This window comes from Daphnia pulex, chromosome 2, assembly GCF_021134715.1.
Source record: "Daphnia pulex isolate KAP4 chromosome 2, ASM2113471v1".
Taxonomy (NCBI): domain Eukaryota; kingdom Metazoa; phylum Arthropoda; class Branchiopoda; order Diplostraca; family Daphniidae; genus Daphnia; species Daphnia pulex.
In genome coordinates, this window is record NC_060018.1 from 6,295,672 (window position 1) to 6,317,598 (window position 21,927).

A 21,927-nucleotide genomic window follows, 5' to 3' on the forward strand; every position below is an offset into this window, starting at 1 on the left:
CGAACTCACACGTCGTTTGATATTCTATCTAAAACGATAGAAGACAAAAAAAAAATATAAAGGGTTTTAGATATTGGAAAAAACTCTCTCTGAAGTTTGCTGGAAGCAAAATCTAATCCACTCATCGTTTCCGGGAAATTTTCCATCGTGACTTTTGTGTGCGTATATAACTTATGCACGTGTATGTAAAAAAAAAGGGGGGAAGTCAATATTTTATACAGAAATAATGGATTACTACGAATTGACTAGGGAATCTTGCTATAGGGTTAAACAAATTTTTTTGTTCATTATTAATGCAGTCGATTTCTTACACTCTTCCTTCAAGATCAATGCCAAACTTAAATCGGCCTATATATATATACTAAGCCTCTTGTGCAGCAACAGCGCTTAGGTTATTGACAAAGTTATGGAAGGTTATATTGTGCAAGGCGATCGATTGAATAAGTGACAATATGGGAAACTACTATCTATTAAAAAAGCAACCAATACTGCTTATATAACCTTCAAGTTGAGGAGTAGAGTTAGTCTTGTATACAATAAGATGCCGTTATATTGCATCCATAAAGAAAACGAAACTTGAAAGCTTACTTATACTTTCGTATTAGTAGTACCGGTACTAAGGTATTATTTCTCTTTAATGTATTGTTTTTAATGCACCATTATTGCACCTCCCCGCATGGAATTTTTAGACCTGATGATAGGCCTATAGAAACATAGCGATCTATAAAGGTAATAAAAAACGAAGTGCATCACCGCAGAATTTCCGAGAAATAGTTGTACGGAATTAGTACGGAGGGCTGTGACGAAGCCAAGAAGGCCGGATTGGCCGGATAGAGTGGTTTCACTTCGAAGCCGAAACATGATTGATTTATGAATCATATATTTCACGATACGTCTCAATATTATGACTTCTCCAATAGTTTCATTACCTGCAGTGGGATATATATTGTCGCGGGCAGGTTAAACGGGATTCACGTTGACACGGCCGATCAATAAAAGTAGTTCACGGAGCTGGCTTGTCTATAACACTGGCTCAGTCTCAGAGAAACACCTTCACTGTCGTCTCTAATCCAACTCTAATTCACTAAGACGACAGTGCCCTTCACCAATTACACCAACACAGTAAGAAGTCTGGGAGAATACTAATTATCCAAAGGGGGACTCGGGGTTAGATATATATAGGAAAATTTAGGGGTGACCCCACTCCGCCAAGCAATCGTCAGGATACGTAGGGGTTTCGTCTAGGGTCACCTTACATGCTATTCTAAGAAAGACATAGGTTAAGTCGTAAAACGTTTGCATTTAATTCCAGTCGTCAAGCCCAAACAAGTCTCTGTCACCTTGTACGTGACAATATATACGAACTAGCCTATTAGCGAAAAGCGCGGCAAATTTGTACGGAATCAGTCAATCGACTTCATTGCCAGGAATAGGTTGCTGGAGAACTTCAGTTGATTTGAAAACATTCCGCTACGGAATGCACCCGAACCCATAAAAATATTTGTATGGATGTTGATCGCATGCGATCGCATGTAGAGATATGACATCTAATTCTGCTACTTCCTCACGCAATAATAAGCGTCCCCTTTATACATTTTGAATGTGTTTCCGTGATTGCGAATTCCATACAGCCCACGCTGTATACAAGGTTGGGTGTTATGCATGTCTCTGCCCTCCAATCACTCTACTTCTCCGCGTATAGTACTGTTGCCGTGAGAGTGCACCAGACAATGTGCGGTAATTGCGAAGACATTCAATTGAATTTCAAAACTCCGAACCACAGCAACCGTATACCACGCCTAATTCCTAAACTAATTAACAAGAAGGCAATATCGACGAAAAACAAATTTTGTTTCTGCTATTTTCTATTTTAGCTTTTGACTCGCCATAACTATTAAAATGCGGCAATAAAAGACTGGCAATTATTTCAGATTGAAAATAAGATAGACTGCAACCAAGCTGCACCTCCTTTTTTTATTGATCCCATGACAGAGCAGCACACTCTATAGTCCATCTCCATAATCACAAATTCATGTATAATCGATTGATATTCCTATACTCCTTTTCAGGCTTTTAAAAACGAGAAGAGGACGACGATTGTATACTTCTCATTTCCTTGTCACATTAATTCTACGAAATGATGGAATGGACGGACAGCTATAGGCTGATGGGTCGGGCTGGGTGACAATGTGCACCGATTTCCGCTTCATCTTCCCAGTCAGGCCGCTACATCGGGCGAGACAATTCTGACAGGTCAGCCGCCGCTGAAGATGACAGCCATTCAAATGGGGCTTCATGAATAGAGACGAAGGCGAAGTCGATTTATACGCGCCAGCTGGCTTGCCAATGTCACTTCGATTATAACGCGACGGAGCGGCAAATGGTGTGTAGTGTTTTAGATGATGATGATGATGGCTTTCCGGGGAAGAATAAAAACAGCAAAACAAAAAACTCAAACCATATATTTCTAACCTCTCCAGTATAACTGGGAGGAGTCTTATCGATTCGTTCACTCATTCCTATTGATGCTCAACACATGCCAAGAGAAGTTCGACGAGAGGTAAACAAACAACAAACAAATAACATCGTTAATGACCGCCCGAAAAGTGTGCGTTGGCTGCCACTACATCCAGTATAAGGACGCGGCGGACTGGAGGGGGTCTGAGTTCGTGAGTTGTCGCCAAATAAATAAATCACTTCGCTTCTTTAGGACGCCGCTTTCAAGGACCGTTGGCTCTTACATTTTCTCTTGTTACATAGTATTCGTTGCGCAGTATATGTGTATATATACGTTTGCGCAATCAATTACATTTTATGTCGAGGGAATAAGGCGAGGAGGAGAGCTAGATAGAGCGGCGGTGAATGCGTAACAACTTGATCCAGTGCCAAAAACAGGGGGAATGAATCTCCGGCGGTGTGTATAGACAAGCGAGGATCATTGTGGGAAAAAATCGATACACACGACGAATTCCTGTTCCCTTTCCACTCACTAGGCTGCCTAACAAGTGAACACTGATGTGCTGCCTCACCTCGTTCTATTACCCAATGTTTTTTTTACCCTGTCGGTTCGTTGCACTCGTCGAAGAAGTATTATACATATAGTATATGATCTAAAGAAATTTGCGCATATACAAGATCCAATTTTCAGCAATGTATATATGGCCATATCTTTCTGACATCATATATATTAGTATTAAGGAAAGCAAATTTGTAGGCAAGTATTTGATAGACTGGAATATGCTGTATATACTTGAACAACTTTTTTGATGTTGATGATGGTATACGTTGGCTGTCAATAAGTTCAAAATAGAATGCTTGGTTAATATGCGCCCAACGGCGTCTTTTAATAATGAAGCAAATAATGGATTATTACAGTTAAAAGAAAGAACAGATGTGGACATTCATAATAATTAATTTTAAAATACGTCAACACCGTACAGACGAGGACGAGTGGTCCTAAACATTTTGTTTTTATGTAAACTAAACTAGCCCTTTATTTATATCACATTCATATAGTGAATTTTCCATTTTTTTTTTCTTTTTCTTTTGAGCTAATATATCGAAGGACAACGAGGAATTGAACATCGGGAAAACATTGAAATTCTCCTGTTTGGACAATAGCCAATCCGCCAATCCCGAGCGCTTCTCTCTCTCTCCTCATCCGCATTTTTTGTGTCTACCCAATTCTCATACGCCGCGTACACATACAAGCCAGTTGCAATTATTTCCTAGAGCGATGATTTAGAACGATGTATGGTTCTCGGTGATGGTTCTTGGTCTTTCTTTCTTTCTCGCTATGAAAGAAAAGAAACGACAGAAGAATCTCAGTCATCCGTGGCTGCCGATGACGAAGACGATGACGAAGGCGGAAGAGTCAGCGATGGCTTCGATGACTCTGCGGCGGAAGCGTTTCTCGCTTCCACAAGGGACTCTTTCATTGTGGCGGTCATGTAGTCGAGTAGCAAAGTCCAGGCTTTCTCAGTGTCCAACGTCCAGTCGTCTCCAAGAATCGGGCGAATGGCGCACAAGAACTGCGGTCCAATGTACTGCGCACAAAAAAAAATCACAGAGAGCGCGTCACAAAAACAAGAGCCAAGTTAATAAGGTTATACAAGTCATTAAAAAAAACGTTAGAAGCCATCACCAAGCAACAAGAGAGAGAAAAAATATAAAAGAAATTGAGTCAAAACCAAAAATTAGCGATTAAGAAACAGCAGCAGCCGTCAGGACGAGCTGGCATTAGTCAATGTCGAGATAATAACTCGAGCGTCTACACAAATACATCGCAAACCCGGCAACACTACTTCTGGCACCCACCTTGCTTTCCCATCAGATATAATCTAGCTTAAAGAATTCTTAGATAGAGTCCCAAGTCCAAGAAGTCAATTTTTCGGTTGGGAAAGCTAATTATAATATTCTAGCCGCCGCCTATAACTCAACGTCATACCAATTTCATAGTAATTTGTATTAATTAAAAATTTACGGACGACATCATTCCTGACGTCGTATACCGTAAAAAAAATATCACGACGGATAAAGCAAAAAAAGGGGAAAAGAGCTTAAATAAGGTCGGAAAGTAAGTTTTTGCACATTCAATCCATGCATGTCTGGCAAACGTCCCGGCCGGGGATCAAAAGTTCAAGACGGACAAGAAGGAGTTTGTCGATTGCTTACATATGGCCTTAATGATTTATTACTACAACCGCAGACGCTATATATTGCTGGGGTATAAAGTAAGTACAAACAAGAAAGAAATGATGATCGATGAAACTCACGTCAATGTACTCAAGTTTGGCTCCATTTTTGTCGTGCTTTCGCCCGAGTTCGGAGAGGAAGGCGTGTAACTTTTCGGGTTCCTGTAGACGATGGACTGCCCGTTGCACGGCCCCCATGACTCTGTCGTAGCAAAAAAAAATTCAAATAAAAAATTATTCAGCACCATCAATCGATAACAAATTATGAAGAAAATACAAAGTTTGAACGCCGTGAGTCTCGTGAACTTTTTTACAAGAAAGTCTAAACAACAATGCATTAGTTAGACCGAACGACTAGCACGCTAAGATCTTGGCTAAGATTGTTCTCGGATGAGCCCATTAACAATTAATTGAAAGGGTTCACAATTGAGTGCTGGAGTGAGAGAGAGAACTAAACCAAGTTCAAACAAAAGTTGCGCAACGCATTAGCCTATATTTGAATTATCTAATTTTATAACGATGTTATTCAAAGCACGTCGTGCGTAGATCGTGTGTGACTGCTGTCAATGTCGTCACCTAGGACAATTCAGTTGGCGGAAGGCACTAGAGTTTCTAACAAGTAAATATTTGTTTAGGTCAGAAATAAGGACCAGCGCAGCAGTGTCCTTCGTGAATGATTAATCGCTTCTTTCTCATTATCTCCTTGTTATGTTTTACGTGTATTACCTGAGAGCGTGTTCCGAAAGCAACTTGCTTTTCTTCAGGTCATCGAGGACGACACCCGTAAACGGCAAGAAGACCGACTGCATGTCTGGATGGGTTTCAAACAAACTGAAGAAAAAAAAAAAAAGATAACAAAATGAGACGTTATATTGGGTTATATTTATAGCAAATCATCGACATCTCACGTCAAAGTTTTTTTGTTTTTTTCAATAACAATGATATATTCGTCTGGGGAAAAAACCTTATGGAAATACAACAGATGCCACAGGATTTGTTCGAGTCTTTCTTGACCGATATTGGCACCTGCTTTTTCCGCAAAGTCCATAAATTCGATCAGTTATCGTTTAGACCGAGTTAGAGCTTTAGATAGGATCAAAGTTTTTTTTTTTTTTCTTAAATGTTGTCGTCGCGGGGGGGGGGGGATGCTGAAGTCGCGGTGAGAGGATATCGAATATGGTGAACCTATCGATCAACGTCTGATTCTTCATTTCTCCTTTGGAAGTTTGTTATTGAAGCAGCAGCGCGTTTGTTATCGCGTTATCACAGCGCACAGCACAAGTTGAACATCTGTCAGCCGATGTCTTATCGACTTATATGCTGCTACCGACGTGCATGGGCCATTAATAAAAGAACTAGGAAATCGCGGACCATCAAAGCAGAAAGAAATAAAGAGGTTATATATTGAAGCCCCGGCTCGGCATTTCTCATCAGGCCAATAGATCGAATGACGTGTACTCATTCCTGATAGCGCGTCTAAGTCTATAATACATAACACATACTGTATTTATGTAATATATAGAGTCCAGATATTTGTGCGAGCGTGTGTAGTATATATATGTGTACTGTATATACATATAGACTGGTTTCAAGTTATTGCTTCGGCTGCGATATCGAATGCGATACTATATACTAGACGAGATAACAGCCCAGTAACAGCCAATCTCTTTTATTATACACCAAGATCTTTCCTTGCCGCTTCCTCTTTTTCCCTGTCCATTTTTCGGAAGAGTTTCTCAACTTCCCCGAATCACCTCTGGCTGGATCGCAAGGTTGAAACCCTTGAACTTGCCGGTGTGTATGTGTGTGTGTATATACTGTGCGTAGGATAACCTATATACAAAATGCAGAGAAAGCGAAAAAAAATAAAAAAAAAGGTTTTGGACTCTTGTCAATGTCGTATTCACCGGGCGCGTTTTCTCTCGAACACAGAAATCGATCTGTTACCAGCGCTGGAAATTGGAATAGATCCCAGGTTTGTTTTATTGCCTTGGCTATTTACTTGAACCCACTTTTTCTTTATCTGCGTAAGCTGTCTGCCTCGCATCGGGCCGAAAGAAAATAAACGATTCATGGCAACTTGCAATTTTAATGCTTCCAATTTCTTTTTTCACAATCGTATAACATGGGAGCAGCGCAGATTTCAGTGAAGGGCATAAAAGCGAGCGACTATAGCTATGATATTAAAAAACAAGGCGAGCAATAACATAAGACGGCCGAAAAAAAATGATGAAAGATATGTATAATGGCATATCAAAATATAAAAACAGACAGAAGGACTAGACAGTTTTATTTCCTTATGGATTTCCCTCTCATTTCATTCTGGCAACGGCAATTCCAATTTTCTTGGCCTTATAGGCTTATACAAATGATAACGCGACTTAATGAATCGAAACTTCCTTGCACGTTAAGTGTAGGCTGCACATCAACAATGCAGTGTGATTGCTGATGACGTGAAATTCAGGATGGAAAAGTTTCTTGATTAAGAATCTATTGAGACTGCTGTGAGAGATATAGAGAGGCCTTTTATAATGAAGCTACGATTTTAGCGAGAATTCTATATTGATCAGTTTTGTTGAAAGTTCAACAGTTGTAAAAAAAAAAATTTTTTCAAGCCCAGCGAGTCCTGCATCTACGCCTCCTAGCTCAAGAATGTCAAGTTGATGACGTTCCACTTAAAAATGTAAATGTTGGACTTGTACGGTTGTACCCCGTTATTTTTATTTCAGAGTGTCCTGATGAATACGAAACTGAGTTTCCAAATTGCCAACAGTGCACGGTGACACAACAAACTCCAAAATTTATTTCGTCCGCTAAGTGCTATATTATTCCCATTGAAGTTTAATTCTTGCCGACAAAGTGCTGCTGCTGTCACAAAAGAAGCGGGGTGACACAATCTGACTTAGTTTTTGATGCAATGAAAGGACGAAGTTGCTTGAAACTTCCCTTTCCCTCTCCTGCTGCGTAACGCAACACGATTTGGCAATTTCCTTGAATTCATTTGGAGCTCGCTCGGGAGTAAATCAAAAGGGCGCGCAGATGAAATTTTTGAAAAATTTAGTATAAGGCACACTTTTGACAATAATGAAGCGAGAAGCAGCCAGATCTAATAGCGTACATGTATAAGATTCGACGGCGAGTCAAGGTGTTTCCCCCTTCTCTGTCTGCGCTCCCCATAATTAAGGCCATCGATTGGGCAAAACACCGGGTGTGGGCGGACGGCGGCGGAGCGTCTTATTAGAACCTCTAGCTATATACATAGGCGTCCGTACGCCCTTCGCGTTCCGTTTCGGAATGACAGATCACGAAAGCTATGGCTGTCTAAGAAAATGTCAGATAGGGGCGGCTCTTTAATCGCGTCGCCCTTAGCACCAATAAAAAATTTTTTTAAAACGCTGGTTATAAATTAGTCAAACGACATCCTGGTCGTCCCGATGAATTGAAAAAAAAAATATTATTAGCCGGTGAAACTTTATTCATGCACGAGAGACGGAGAGAGAGAGAGAGAGAGAGATTGGAGTCGTTCGGGTCGTTCATCATGGACTTTTTTCCAGATAAAGTATCCTGATAATTATTTACCATCTCTGACGCAATATAATAGAGAAGAATGTAAAAAAAAAGAAGAAGAGGAATGAATTGGGGAATGCCATTATACGGAGCCTTTGTAACTGACGATGAAAAATGACTATAGGTCTGTTTGACCTGGCTCTAATATAATGTCGTAATCGATAAAGAGAACTCGGGAGCGTGCTTCTCCAGTCTTTTTTCTTTCTCCCCGCCCATTAACCACATCCACAAATAAAACCCACATAGATAAACGTTTCTAAAGCCCCGTTTATATTTACTAGAAAAAAGAGGATCATTTAGCCTGGTGGTGGTTCTTGGCGGCCAGTGTGCAAACGTCGACTACTATATAGGAACCTGTTTTTAATGACACCACTTGAGAGAATCAATAGCGTGAAGAATAAGAGAAATAATCAAAAAAGAAAGAGCGAGTTGGAGAGGAAGTTGTCAGGCGGAGGTGGTGGACGGGCGACGCAACACTCTTATTCTATTCAAGTGCGCGGAGAGAACTTTTACGTCTCGACGAGAGAGCGCGGCATTTCGATCGATTGATCCGGCCAACTTAAAGTGCAATCCCGTTATATACGGGAGCAGGTCAATTCTCACCATATGACAGGTCAGTGAAAGCGAAAACATGTCCGCGTGTTGTCTTTTGGGGTGTTTCCTTTTTTTTCTTTTTAAGACCCCGAGATAGTCCAACTCCGTGTCAAATATCCCAGTAGGATTATTCGATGTGCGGATATGTGTACCGAGAGTTAAAAGCAATTTAGACCACTCGGCTAGCTAACACGGTTAACGACTTATTTATTAGCCAGTTATTTCTGTATAGGCGAATAGCGCGCCATTTTCGAATGAAATCCGTCCGCTCTTTGACTTGGCTATTTTTCTTCTATCGACGTCAACGAAGAAAGTGCGTGCCAAACCAATCTAGCGTGACAACAGATTTCACCGGACATATCATGGCTGGGCGAATCAACTGAATTCTTCTTGAACTTGAGCTGACCTCAGAAAAAAAACAAACCACCGTTATTTCTATTTATAGTCTAGAGTGTAGCCTATATAAGGCCTCGTATCGCAATTCTTGATTTCAATCTTTTTTAAATGTTTTCGTTAAGGTTAAAAAAAAAACAAAGGGATGTAATACGACGGACCATATAGATCTGGCATCTGGCGTATTTGTTTTGTTGGGGGATTTTTTGGCATTGTTAATAATGCGCCTCGCCTGGTGGGAGGCACAGGTCTCGTGTATTTGTGTGATTCCACAGTATAATCAATTTACTGCGAACTTTGTCATCACAACGGAACGGCATTTGTTTCATACAGTAAATATACGTATATTCTACGCATATGTAACATACCGTATTATGTGAGACGGAAACAAGGCTATTCGTATCTAAACTTAATGAGAACAACTGATCACAAAGAGCAAAATGGCTGAATTCTAGACTCGGCCGGGGATCTGTTGCCGGTTGATTAACAATTATACCATCCAATTATAAAATGCGGGGCTCACATGCGCAGCAGTAGTTATATATTATACAGTGGCAGAGAATGAAAGATTCATTTATTGCCGGCTATAGTATATATCCCGCTCTCTCCTATTACCAGATAACGTTCGTACCAATAAAATCGGATCATTTCGTTTCTCACAGTCTGGACTGAATTCGAAAGGAAGCAACGCCTCGTTTTCAGGTGAACGATAGATTAGACCCCACCAGATGCTCCTCTTCATCGTAAACCCAGCGCTTGTCACATGACTAATAAGCAATAGTGCTTGTTTGCATTTTTTATTATCGCCAGGTAAAATGATATTTTACTTACGAGGTATACCAGCCAAGATTTTTTCTAGAAGTTAATGGAATACACCTACGCGCCCGCTCCTTACAATTTACATGTGAGTTGTTTTCAGCTTCCCCCCCCCCCCCAGCGATGCAGCCAGTGATTTGAGACAAGTTTCGGCCGAAATCCCATTACTAATATATTACCTATACCGCTAACCGCCTAGCGCAACGTTTTCGGAGTTTCCGTCGCCAAGGAAAACAATCGATTGCATAAATTCCCCCCAACGTTAAGCTGATGACTAAATATTCAGTGCTTAACGAAATCCTCCGGCCTGCCGTGGAATCTCAAAAGCCTATATAGCCTACCTTAACAGAACAAATTAGTCGAACCAAATTTACAGAACACAAACTTTTAAGGGTCAATTAGAAAAGAAAAAAATAAAAAGCTCGGAATTAGCGTTTCCGCTGACTTGCTTGACAGGCAACATAATCCCAAACGTAATTAAGGATTTCCTCTCCAGCCACTTTTTTTGTAATATCAACAACTTGGGAGGGCACAACAAAAAAAAAATCAAGAAGACGGAAAGGGATATACTATAAATTGCCCACTAAACTAAAACAAAACAAAAAAATAGAGCGCTCAGCCATGTGATTAATCAATCGCCCCCAAAAAACGTTAATGAATTAAATTGGCCAAACTCACTTGATAAACACGATGATGCCAACTTGAGCGATATCCTTTTCGAGCCGCTTCCTGGTCGCGGAAAAAAACACCAAAGAGAAAAAAAAAAAAACAAGAAGAAGCGAGAGTTAATTATAGCCGCTTCTATTGAGCTCTATAACAAAGCTGCCAGTGATTTGTTGACTTTACCAGCTCTCTTGAAGCAACGTCTTCTGAAGATCCGTCAAGTCGGCGACGGAAGCCATTGCCTTTTTGGCGGGCGGAAAGGCCGTTGAATGGGGGACTGTCGCCGCTGTAGCGACGATCCCATCCGCGCCGTTCCTCACTTCATCTTTGCCGTTGGCCGTTTTATTCTTGCCATTGCCGCTGTGAGTGACGTGAGCGTTGCCCATCTTCGCCTATATTATATGCAGCAGTCAGAACAAATAATCCAGGTGGATGCGGTGTTTTCCGCTTGATTCAATTCATACAAACAGACAAACATCAAGACGAGAGACTCAAAAGCTTTTTTGGTTTTTTTTTTTCGTCTCTGGTTAGCACGGGGTAAACATGTATATACATGCACGTACGGCGCGGTGGCAACCTCACGTTCGGACGATTTTCAATGCTCTATCCAAATCTATAAACACGACAACATAAATGTTCAACTCTGTTCGGCACTCACCTGATGGAAGAAGACGTCGGGAATCTGTAGAGGTGGGCGAACAAAGGCGGCAGCGATGCCTGGAACAGATAAACAAACTAGCGAAAGGTGGAGCGAGCTGGGTGGGCGGATGAGAGGATGTTTGATCTTCTTAGCTAGCTCTCTTTTTATACTTTGTGTGCTTATTCTTTAATCTAGTTAAGTGTCTGTTTACCAGCGTACACACAACTCGCGGTAGGCCACGAATTGCGGGTGCGGAGCAATGCCAAACTCTTTCCCTGTCTGTCGCTATGCTATTGGGCGACTCCTGCAAGTTTGTGTGTGCGTGTGTTTGTCAGCTCGACGCTCTCGCACTACAGACGATTTGTGACGACAAAACCCGGTTCAAATACTACTACTATTTCTTCCTCGGCTCCAATCTCTTTCTATCGTGTGTGACGGCGAAGCGGAGAGAAATTGGCGAGTCTGCGCGTACGCCGCCCGGCGCCGGCGGAGACTGTAACTAAAAAAATACTGTCGCCTCCGCTGGATGCGTATAGCAGCTCAGTAGCAGCTAGTCCAAAGTAAAAGGGAGAGATCTGCACTAAATAACGCCGGATATTATAGATTCACTCTGCTGGGAATCAAGTTAAGGGGGCGTTTTTGATCGCATTAGAGTGTATAATTGTAGTGTAAGGTGTATACGATGGCCTAATGTGATTGACGGGGATTATAAGGGTATACGCGATCGCAGGACATGGAGAGAGAGAGAGGCAGAAAAGTAGGCAGTCTATACATATGTATATTTATGTATTAGGATAGGTTCTCCGAATCCATACAATTGCTGGATATGTGTGTAAGTCTATCAATCGAGTGGGCGTTCCTCGGCTGTATACACACACAATAAGCAAATGGATTGCCTGAGAAAAGTCCGGCGGGGAGATCAATATTATATGATCTTCTTTTGAACTTGGCCATCATTTTGATAGCCGCCGGTGGCCACCGGCGTTGTTGTTGCGCCGCTGTTTCTGTGGAGACGAGCTCGTCGGGATCATAACGCTGAGAAATTCTTAGTCCTGACATCATCACGACTCATTGAATAAATAAGAGAATTTAAAAAAAAACTTTTTGCGCGGCGGATTTCAATGGCTAAAAACACTCCACTCCGACTTCTTCCTCCCTCCTTGTTCAGCCTTGGCGGATTGGCGTATGACCTTTTCTCCCTTTGGTTGATGGGCCGAATAGCTAATAGTGCTGTATATACCTACAAGACACGACACACAGCACACTAGGTCTAGCTCACCAGGGTTTCCCTTTGTCCTAGCCTTTGTCTACACATCTCTCGTTGGACATTACAATGTTTCCCGGGAGAGAGTGAAGAAGCCGAAAACGGGAGAGACCAGCACGCAGAGCGATATTATATATCCCTATTGTATTCAAGGTATACTAGATATACGTCCCTATATTGCCGGCAATAAATAGAATAACACGTCCACCAAACTTTATCTTTAGACTTAACGCTTCTTGATATAATAAATAGAGAGAGAGAAAGAAAGGCGACTGGAAATTATTTATCTGATGTAGAACGTTGGGAAAGGCGCAATGCATCAACAGTCGGAACGTGAGCCCGCTACTGCCGCTGATGTTTGATTTATAGAGGGAGGCGACGCTATAGGGCGGGGAGAGTGAATAAAAAGACTCCTATCAGAATGGTTCTTGGAAATAGGAAAAATATTATTTATATTATCTCTCTCTCTGTCTCTATTCCGCTTGTCGCGATAATGCCAATTCAATCTTGAGCGGGTGGAATTGGAGTTGCGGCGGCAGATGCCGCGGCTGCTGTGCACCGCGCGAGCCCGTCGATGGCGCAATAATAACCCTTTCCTTGCCGCAAAAGTCTTCTCGGGGTCTTGACTAATTCAATTGTTCGCCAATGTTATTCTCTGATTATTATTGACGTGTCGTCACCCGTTGTCTGCAACCCAATCGGCACTGCGGGTACTCGACGGTGTTGGCCTTATTTCCCCCTACTCAAACTTTTTTTTTTCCTCTCTCTCTCTCTTTGTTCATCGTACACCAAACTCTTCAAAACTTTCATTGTTATTGGAAAATACCTAGCAAGTGTTGAAAAGCAATATTTCTCGATAGTTCTTATCTAGGAGTTACGTTTCCCGGCGTCTACCTTATCAAAATCAATACTGGTGTACACACCTGGATGGCACCTTGGGTTTATTAGAAACTGATGTGGCACGTTATGTCAGAAGAGACAATAAAGTCATATGGGCGTTAAGATGAATGTGCGAACCTCCCAGGTGTAAAATATGACAACTCTGTACTGCTACAATATTTTGAATTATTGGCTTTCTACTGCGCCACGATATTTGGTATAATAATCTCCTTTCAATAAAGTTTACAAAACAAAGTATAGATAAACATATTTTAAAAAAAAATGAACATGGAGTCGATACATATGATGCTGCGTAGTTGAAAGTAACGTCGTAATGGCCTATCGCGCATCGGCCATTGAATATGGCTTATATGCATTTACTAGTTCGGTTGTTGAGGCGCACGTACTTTATTTGGGATAGTTTCCGTTTCTCCTCTGGGAAATATTCCACTAGGCCTATATAACATTTGAAACCCCACCCGACAAAAGAAAGAACATGATATATTGAATATTAATATCTAGTTAGATTCACGTATGAAGTATGATATAATATACATTATTGCCTCTTATTCCATCGACTGGCAATTCTTGATCCATTATTCGACGGCGAGGTCGGGCGGGATCTACTTTAGCCTGGTAACGCCTAGGTAAAAGATGCAAATGTTGGCCCTTCCCATTATACATGCATATATAGGCTCTATACTTAATAGCCTGATGATACTCTACATAGCCAGCAGTACCAAGGATATAAAAATGGATTTATGTTCCTACTGTACTACCGTATAAGTAGCAATAATAGATTAAAAAGTCGAACCTACTCCCTTTCTAAAATAAAATCTCTTGGCCCTTTGTTTCGTAGAATTGAAGTCCCTTTTCAATAAAAGCTCCTTCTCTAATATCAGTCGGATGATCAATGTGGCTTTGCGAGAGCTACATACAGGTAACCATACGTCAGGCAGAATGATTATTCGATTTAGTCGTTCAATTAATAAAAGTCTGCACGCCCATGAACCCAGATAATTGGCTGTGCATTCAGTACGATTATGCATATGTGGCTGCTGTGTTCCGGGCTGTGCAGCAGACTTACTGAGCATTATTGAGTGTCTCCATCCAGCTTTCCACAATGATCGGAAGGATAAAGTACTTTATATCGGGTGCGATCAATGTTTTCAATGCATATTTGAAATGCTGTGCGTGTCGAAGAACCCTTCGTTTTTTTTCCCCCGTTCCTATCTAAACTTGCATCTTTATGATGACGTTCATCAGGAAATAAATACGCAGCTGTTAAAATGCGAGTAATGCAGCGAAAACATTTCCTGAAAAAAAAGGATGAAAGGCGTGTGCCGAGCTCACCACCTACCACTCTAATAATGGCAGTCCTTTTGAAAATAAAATTTTAAAAACTATCGCAAATTACAAAAATAGCTTGACGCATTTTGTGGCGTTTTCTAAAAATGGGGACTGCAATTTTTAAAACTGGGAAATAAAAAAGGAATCGAATCATAGCCGGATATAATCTTATAGATCCATGCATTGGCGTATCCCGCAGCCAAATTGAGTTATCCGCCACTTTCTTCGTTTACAAAAAAAAAAAAAAAAAAAAGATTTCATCTGATGCAAATGACTCGAGAGAATGTTAGAGCCGACTACGCAATCGTGTCTTGTATATAAATGCAACATAACCATTCGTGTTTTCTTTCCATTTTCTAGAAAGGGCCCTTTTGAAATTCTATATGCCGTTCGGAAACGAGATGTGCGTTGGAGGCTTGGGGGACGAATGTCGTATTACCTCAGACTATAGCAAACACAGCCGAGAGACACTTTGCCTATATATACGACAGTCGAGCAATTCGTACCCCTAGTATACACGAAAAATAAGTGGCAGTAAAATTTCAAAAATAGAAAATTGACGGCACTGCATGCCGCGCGCTCGTCTTTCTGTATACTCACGAAACATATAACAAACATTGCGCAACTGTTCCACACAACTTGGGTACGTTATTGTGTGCAAACTATCAACAAGATATCAACATCGAATTTTTCTCCCAGATATTTGACAACGTCAATATTCTTTCCACTGTCATTTCACTTTTCCCGACAGAATATTAGATAGACTAATATAATTCTGGCAGTTTATTCATAACGCGGGAAAGAAATTGGACACGCTGTATATGGAAACAATTGCTTTTAGGCCTATTTCTCTCATCAATTGACTGTGCTTGACGCTCGTTGGAAATTTTTATGTATTCCATCATTTCTTGGAATCAGACTAAACAATAAAGCGGTGCAAATTTAGAACATAAAGTGTCTTATACCGATACTATCTTTCTGCGAAAAGTATCACGGTCACTGAGTACAATGTACGAAAATCTAGGCGTAGAAAGTTGAAACTTTCTTCGCACGTGAGTTCATAACAACAACAAAAAAACAAAACAAACACTAGATTTTATAGGACATGCGCTCAAAATCTACTATCAAATAGGACGGCCCAAAATAGTAGGTCACAGTAAAACAAAAAAAACATGGCATTCTGTACAGCATCTCATTTACAGTTTACAGGACTATACTACATACGATCGCGTATGCGAAATCGGATACTTAAAATAGTTGAACGCGCCTATCCGGCCGGATTAGCCAGATAACTTCGAGAAGTTGGCACGTCACTCTTGAGCGAATGTTTGTAATCAATGAGCGCCTTTTCCACGTGAGCGGCGAGAGTGGCGAGTGTCCGGGAATGATCGGACGACAGAAAGAAATCGAAGCTGAAAATCTTTTTGTAATCGAATTTGTTCAAATCGACTGTGGCGTACCAGTTACCCATGCCACGCTTCCGAACGGCTCCCTGGCCCAGCGTTGTCAAATCCCAAACGTTGTAGCCGACCGCTATGACGCCCAGTAGGAGAACATTGAAGAAGAAGGCAGTACAACAAATTAACAAGGGAACGTAAGTTACGAAGCCGACAGCCGCTTTGAGTCTGGTGCCCAAGTTGTAAGTCGGCTCCTTGCTCGGCTCTCGACGAATGACGGGCAACTTTTTCCAGGCTCTGGTTATGACATTTCCGGAGCGCTTGACGTAAGGAATCACATCTCGTCTGACTTTCGGGTGGCTCAGCATCTTTGCCATCTTGGGTAGTACGTTGTCATAGACAGAGTGGATGCTGGAAGATTCGTTCTGATACAGGGCCGGTAACTGGGTAGACGCTGGAAATGTCGGTTGATGCTGGGTGGCGGGCAGAAATGTTATCGCTGTTGAATTTTCTGTTATTACTGGTGCCTGTGCGCAGCTGTCATTGAGAATATCCGTTCTGAGCGCTTCTTGAATTTTGAGTTGAGCTTCGGCGGAATCGTGAAAAACTGGTTCGAGATGGACGGCGGGATCAGCCATCAAACTTGTCGCAGAGTCTCTTGTCGATGCTAACAGAAAATAGATGAGCCAGAAATATTTATCCGATAAACAATTCATCTTCAACGTCAAAACTAAACAAATTATTAAAGTCGTCACATAAGCCGGAACTTGAGGATCGAAACGCGCGTTGTGTTACCGAACGAAACAACGTTTCTTTTTGTCAATATTCAATCACTGTTAACTTTGATGAGGTTCCAATCAGTTGGAATGATTTTCTTTCCACTCACGAATAAACGCTCAACACGTTTTGAACTGATGTGTAAACAAGTTCGACTCCGGTTGGTCATCGAACAACGACTGTGAGAAAACTTTCTCGGCCAGTCTTCTTTCTATGCAACCGAAGGCTTTAGCTTTTTTTATTCAAACGTACCTACACATAATTATGACCCAACGCCCTTCTCTTTTTCGTCCTCGTTCTTGTTCACCCGCCTGGTGTTCAGACGTTATTCATCACTTTATTAGAGCTGGAACTGTAATTACTATTTTAAAAAAATAATACCCGCGTCTAAATTTTTCAGATATTTCGTCTTGTTGACAACAGCAAAATCTTTTTCGTGAGTCACAAGTTTTAAGACGCCTTTTTTAAAAAATGTATTCTTCTGGAAATGAAATATCTTTGAAATGTTTTGACAACGTAAAATAACAGCCCCTAGGACAAAACAAAAATTGGTAATTCATTCGAGATATAGTTGACTGTATATTCATTTGATTTCGAATGCAGAAACAAGAGCCATTTTCGGCACACGGTGCCCGCGCTCGGGCATAGTCGAGGAAATAAGAAGCAGTAAATTTAGGACAGGTCGTCGCCTGGGGCAGAGGTGGGTTTCGGTTTATACATATTACAGGAGTACAAATATCAGGAGGACATCAAATATTCACGCCGAAACGCATCGTCACGAGTTCATCGTGAACTCCAAAGTAGATGTAGGACGTTCCGAATGTCTACTATCAAACAGGACGGGTATAAAAAATATAGGACACGACGATATACCCAACATTCTTTTATAGAGCATCCCATTTCCAATTGGGAGTTGCGTTGTGTTACGTCAAACCGGTTGTATCGTCTCCTTCCAGTTTTTTGGTCAAGACGAATATTTCGAGGTTGCTGCAGGACGACGAGGCGGGTCTTCTTTCTTGGACGCAAAGATGTAACTTTCAAGAGCATGCTCCACTAAAGCGGCCAAAGAAACCAGATATCTGCGTTGCTCCGATGTCAAATAACGATCGAAATCAAAGTCGCTGCTGTTTATGCTGTTTATGCTCGCCGCGGTTGTCGTCAAGTCGCGTCTCTTGCGTCCACCGAATGGAAAGACGCCAGCTGCAGAGAGAGCGGGAACCGTCAAGCCGAACGCTAAAATTCCGGCGAAAAATGGGATCGGAAGGAGCATGGCGAGTAGGTGAGCAGCCGAAGTGATCAAGGGAACTGGCTCCTCGCTGGCTGGTTGTAAATCACGAATAGCGGAAGTTGCGGAGGAACATGCGGATGTCATCAACGTAACCAAAAACGATAAGCAGAGCCACCAATTCCCTGGCCATCTTGTCGCCTTCATTTCGAATTAGAAAATCAAACAAATAAACAAGACATTTTTTGAAATTATATTGTCAGTCTCTGCAACTTTATGGTTGATATAAAAGTTCCTATTTTTAAAAGTTACCATTTAACGAATCTCGGAATCAAAATTTCAGAATCCAATCACGATATAAATGCGGATGAATCTGAAGCTGCTGCGCGCACAATTTATATTCTAATATCACGGCAGCAGCAGATCAGTCTGTTGTATAACCACCGGATTAAGGAGGACTGTTCAATCTCAGCTGATCCTCCTCAAACGACTGTATAGGGAAACGTCCCAGCCTGGTAGTTTCTTCTATACTAACCGAGAGCTGCTGCTGCTATAGCCACGTGCGCCACTATAAATAATTATGACCTAATGCCCGCCTCATCCAATTCGTTCTCCTTTCTAAATTCAGAATATTCCCTCCTCCTTCTTGTATACACATATCTCCACCCCTCCTTCTCACCTAGTTGGCACTCCACTTCTTGCCGCTGGGAGTCGAATTAAATCAATAAGTCTGTGTCTATATACTGGCTGGTTGCGGATGGATAAGACTTTTCAAAGGCAAGCGAATGTTGTGCCGTGTACGAAAACAAACAAAGGGAAAACAATTGCAGCACTCGGTGACAACTGAGAGAATGACAAAGAATAGGTTTCCTTTTACTGATTTCTGCTCAGCAACGAGGAATGCAAAAACAAAAAAACCCAACAAAACAAATGCGCGGTGAATGATTTTGAGCCGTCACAAAATAAAGACTCTCGCACGCGAAGTAGCAAATGGTGTTATTGTAATATCCAGTAATATTGTCTTCCCTTAATACTCTTCTCTGTTCTCTCATCCGATCATCGTTTGGATCCAATAGCAATCCTTTATATGTCTAATAAGCCTCGTATGGTCGTTTCTCGATACGCTACCGTATTATTAGAGTGTGCGTGCTGAAAAGAATTAGCAGTATACTTTTGAATTTACTGTAATAATGCTGATGACATCTTTTTTTATTTAAAATAAATTCCCATCAGCAGAATGCGAATAGATGCAGGTATGGTTCTGATTGACGATGGGCGGCTGATATTCTGCTTTGATATGAATTTAAAAGAAAAATAGCGGTATCTCTTTTTATTTTCGTTGGTGAAATTTCCCTTTGAGGATAAAATACATAACATTTCAAGGTAGACACGTAATCAAAAAGAAATATGCGGATGCGCTTTCCTAGTCATGAAATAAATAAATGAGTTGCAGCTTTGACAAAATTATTGTGGCTTTACTTTACTGGAAGATGAGAATTAAATATTAGCAAGGTATGTTTGGGGGTATATTGAACAATAAATAAGGTCTGGGATTATTGAGACTGGCAAATAAATTATTATGGTCGGCACAAAGTTACTACACGAAAGAAAAGAAAAATGACTACTAGATGGAATGTCAAACTATTTAAAAAAGAAGGATTATGATATAGTGTGTTCATCCAAAGATGGGGAGACTGCACTTCATTTTTCTGCAATCGGAGCTGCCACTGCGGGCGCCAATTTTGAACGCAGCCAGCATCTCGGACATGTACGCAGGAACTAATGGTTCCAAATACCTATACGCAAATAGAACATACTCTGTATTAATGACACCTATGTTCGGCTCATTTTACAGAAATATCAGCAAACGCTTACGTGATGATGGGCTCGGTGAACTTGGCCCATCGATTAGTCATTTGGCCAACTTCGCAATAGTATCTCTCGAGGCAGGAGTCGTCCTTATAAGCGGTCATGTAGGTATCGAGCACACTATCCAGGCGAGCAGCTAATGATGCCAAAGTTGTGGACTGTTCAGGTGGCAAAAAGCGATCGAAATCAAAGACTTGGTTATTGAGATCCTTGGCGGCGAACAAGTCCCGGCCCACTCGTCTTCGCCCGAACGCCGACACGGCAGGAAAGAGAACTAGGATCACCGAGAAAATCACGAAGAGGGCGGCAGTAGCAGCTACGAGGGGTGAGACGATGGCGAGTCCGATGGCCGTCACCGCACTGCTGATAGCGCCGAACGCCCTGTCAGCTATTTCACGCCGGCTGGGAATATTTTGCCACACTCGAGATGCGGCGGCCGCAGCGCTTCCGTGATGAGGCCTGATGTAAGGCAGCAACTCTTTCAGCTTTGAAGAATACTTCTCGACAACTTTGGGCATCTTGAAATAGAAAGAATTCATATAATCGTCCAGGTTGCTGTACAAAGACGCATCGGAAACGGAATAAGCATCCGGATGGATCGATTGCTCAACGGGTGGAAAAGCAATACGGCTCGGTAATAATGCTTGTGATGCAGGATATTGCTGCGCCATCGGATATTTAAAATAGTTAGCGTGTGACGCATCAGATTGGAGCGCGTGACCTTTTCGATTTTTAATGATCTCCGGGACAGGATTGACAGAATTTGTCAAAGCGGACTTGGAATCCGGGCCAGGATCAGTGGGAACGGTGCTGGCTGAGCTTGCAGCTGTTAATGATGCAGCTAATAATAAGCACAGTAACCAACTTGACGATAATCTAGCCATTTTCCACCTGAACAAAAAAACAAATAAATAAATAAATAAAAACGAGCATAAACAACTCGTGCACAAATAAAAACTTACTAGTGGTAATTAAATTAGTTACCGTAAAAAAGGAATAATTATCACAAAACTTTAGCAGCAATAATCCAATTCAGATTTTTTAAATAGAACGAATTCCGTTATTTAGTATTAAGTTCACTAGCACACCAGCAGACGGGAATGAGGTAACACCAGATTGATGACAAGTTCACCTTTGGCTGATCGTCGAACGACTGCTGGAAAATGTCCAGAGTCTAGTGGTCTTCTTGGTCTATCAGTCGAATGCCCTTAGCAAAAACATGTTTCTATCTTTGTATAGTCGTTCCAATGCCCGGCCTCGTCCAAAATTCACGGGCGGTTTCAAAGATTCGAAAAGATTCCCTCCTCTTTCTTTCTCCACTCACGTCCAACCTAGTTGTTACTACTCACGTTAACTTCATGGCATTTCGCTGTACAGTCACGCAGATCATGACATTTTACTTTACCCGAGTTATCGCAATGACGCAATCTAATAAATTATTTGCGCAGACAATTCCAAGGTGATACTTTTGATCATTTTCGATACACAAAAATTTACTTCCGGGCAATTAATTGACTTGTGTTCACATTTGAAACTCAATTTGTTTAGAATAAAGCATTTGCATACACACTCGGCAAAAACAATTCTGACAAATCAGATTTATTATCTGAAATAAGACCCAAAACTTGTTATTTGCTTTCTCCTTTCCAGCACACACACAATTTTCTTGAGGCTTTGATTTGTATTGCTGCGCTTTCTTAAGTTATCTGTATGAGTTTTTCTACTGATGCGTGCTGTTACTACCCTCAATCCATATTTGAAACAAGTGTGACAAGCGGGGAAGAACCGTCCAAAGAAAA

The 21,927-nt window shown here is 41.4% G+C and overlaps 2 protein-coding genes and 1 long non-coding RNA gene across 5 annotated transcripts; all 3 read right to left on the bottom strand.

Moving 5' to 3' along the window:
* Positions 1-3,138: 3,138 nt before the first annotated feature.
* Positions 3,139-11,742, bottom strand: LOC124208715 (neuroglobin-like). 2 transcript variants are annotated; one of them, XM_046606603.1, is made up of 7 exons: positions 11,579-11,742; positions 11,386-11,444; positions 10,911-11,119; positions 10,743-10,793; positions 5,421-5,525; positions 4,776-4,896; positions 3,139-4,046 (listed from the first exon to the last, which is right to left on the bottom strand). In XM_046606603.1, exons 3-7 carry the CDS (start codon positions 11,111-11,113, stop codon positions 3,825-3,827), a joined length of 702 nt encoding a protein of 233 aa, XP_046462559.1. In that variant the 5' UTR covers positions 11,114-11,119; positions 11,386-11,444; positions 11,579-11,742; the 3' UTR covers positions 3,139-3,824. The 2 variants fall into 2 exon arrangements, with proteins under 2 accessions (XP_046462559.1, XP_046462568.1); XM_046606612.1 differs by having other exon boundaries at positions 10,911-11,174; positions 11,386-11,742.
* Positions 11,743-17,593: 5,851 nt separating this feature from the next.
* LOC124200826 lies at positions 17,594-18,919 on the bottom strand. Its single transcript, XR_006877398.1, has 2 exons — positions 18,572-18,919; positions 17,594-18,460 (listed from the first exon to the last, which is right to left on the bottom strand). It is a non-coding gene; the product is annotated as an uncharacterized LOC124200826 (long non-coding RNA).
* A 655-nt stretch (positions 18,920-19,574) lies between these two features.
* Positions 19,575-21,332, bottom strand: LOC124207816. Of its 2 annotated transcripts, none has more exons than XM_046605451.1 (3): positions 21,113-21,332; positions 20,135-21,019; positions 19,575-20,055 (listed from the first exon to the last, which is right to left on the bottom strand). In XM_046605451.1, the coding sequence occupies exons 2-3, from the start codon at positions 21,010-21,012 to the stop codon at positions 19,935-19,937; spliced, it is 999 nt and encodes a 332-aa protein (XP_046461407.1). In that variant the 5' UTR covers positions 21,013-21,019; positions 21,113-21,332; the 3' UTR covers positions 19,575-19,934. The 2 variants fall into 2 exon arrangements, with proteins under 2 accessions (XP_046461407.1, XP_046461400.1); XM_046605444.1 differs by having other exon boundaries at positions 21,091-21,300.
* Positions 21,333-21,927: the final 595 nt, after the last annotated feature.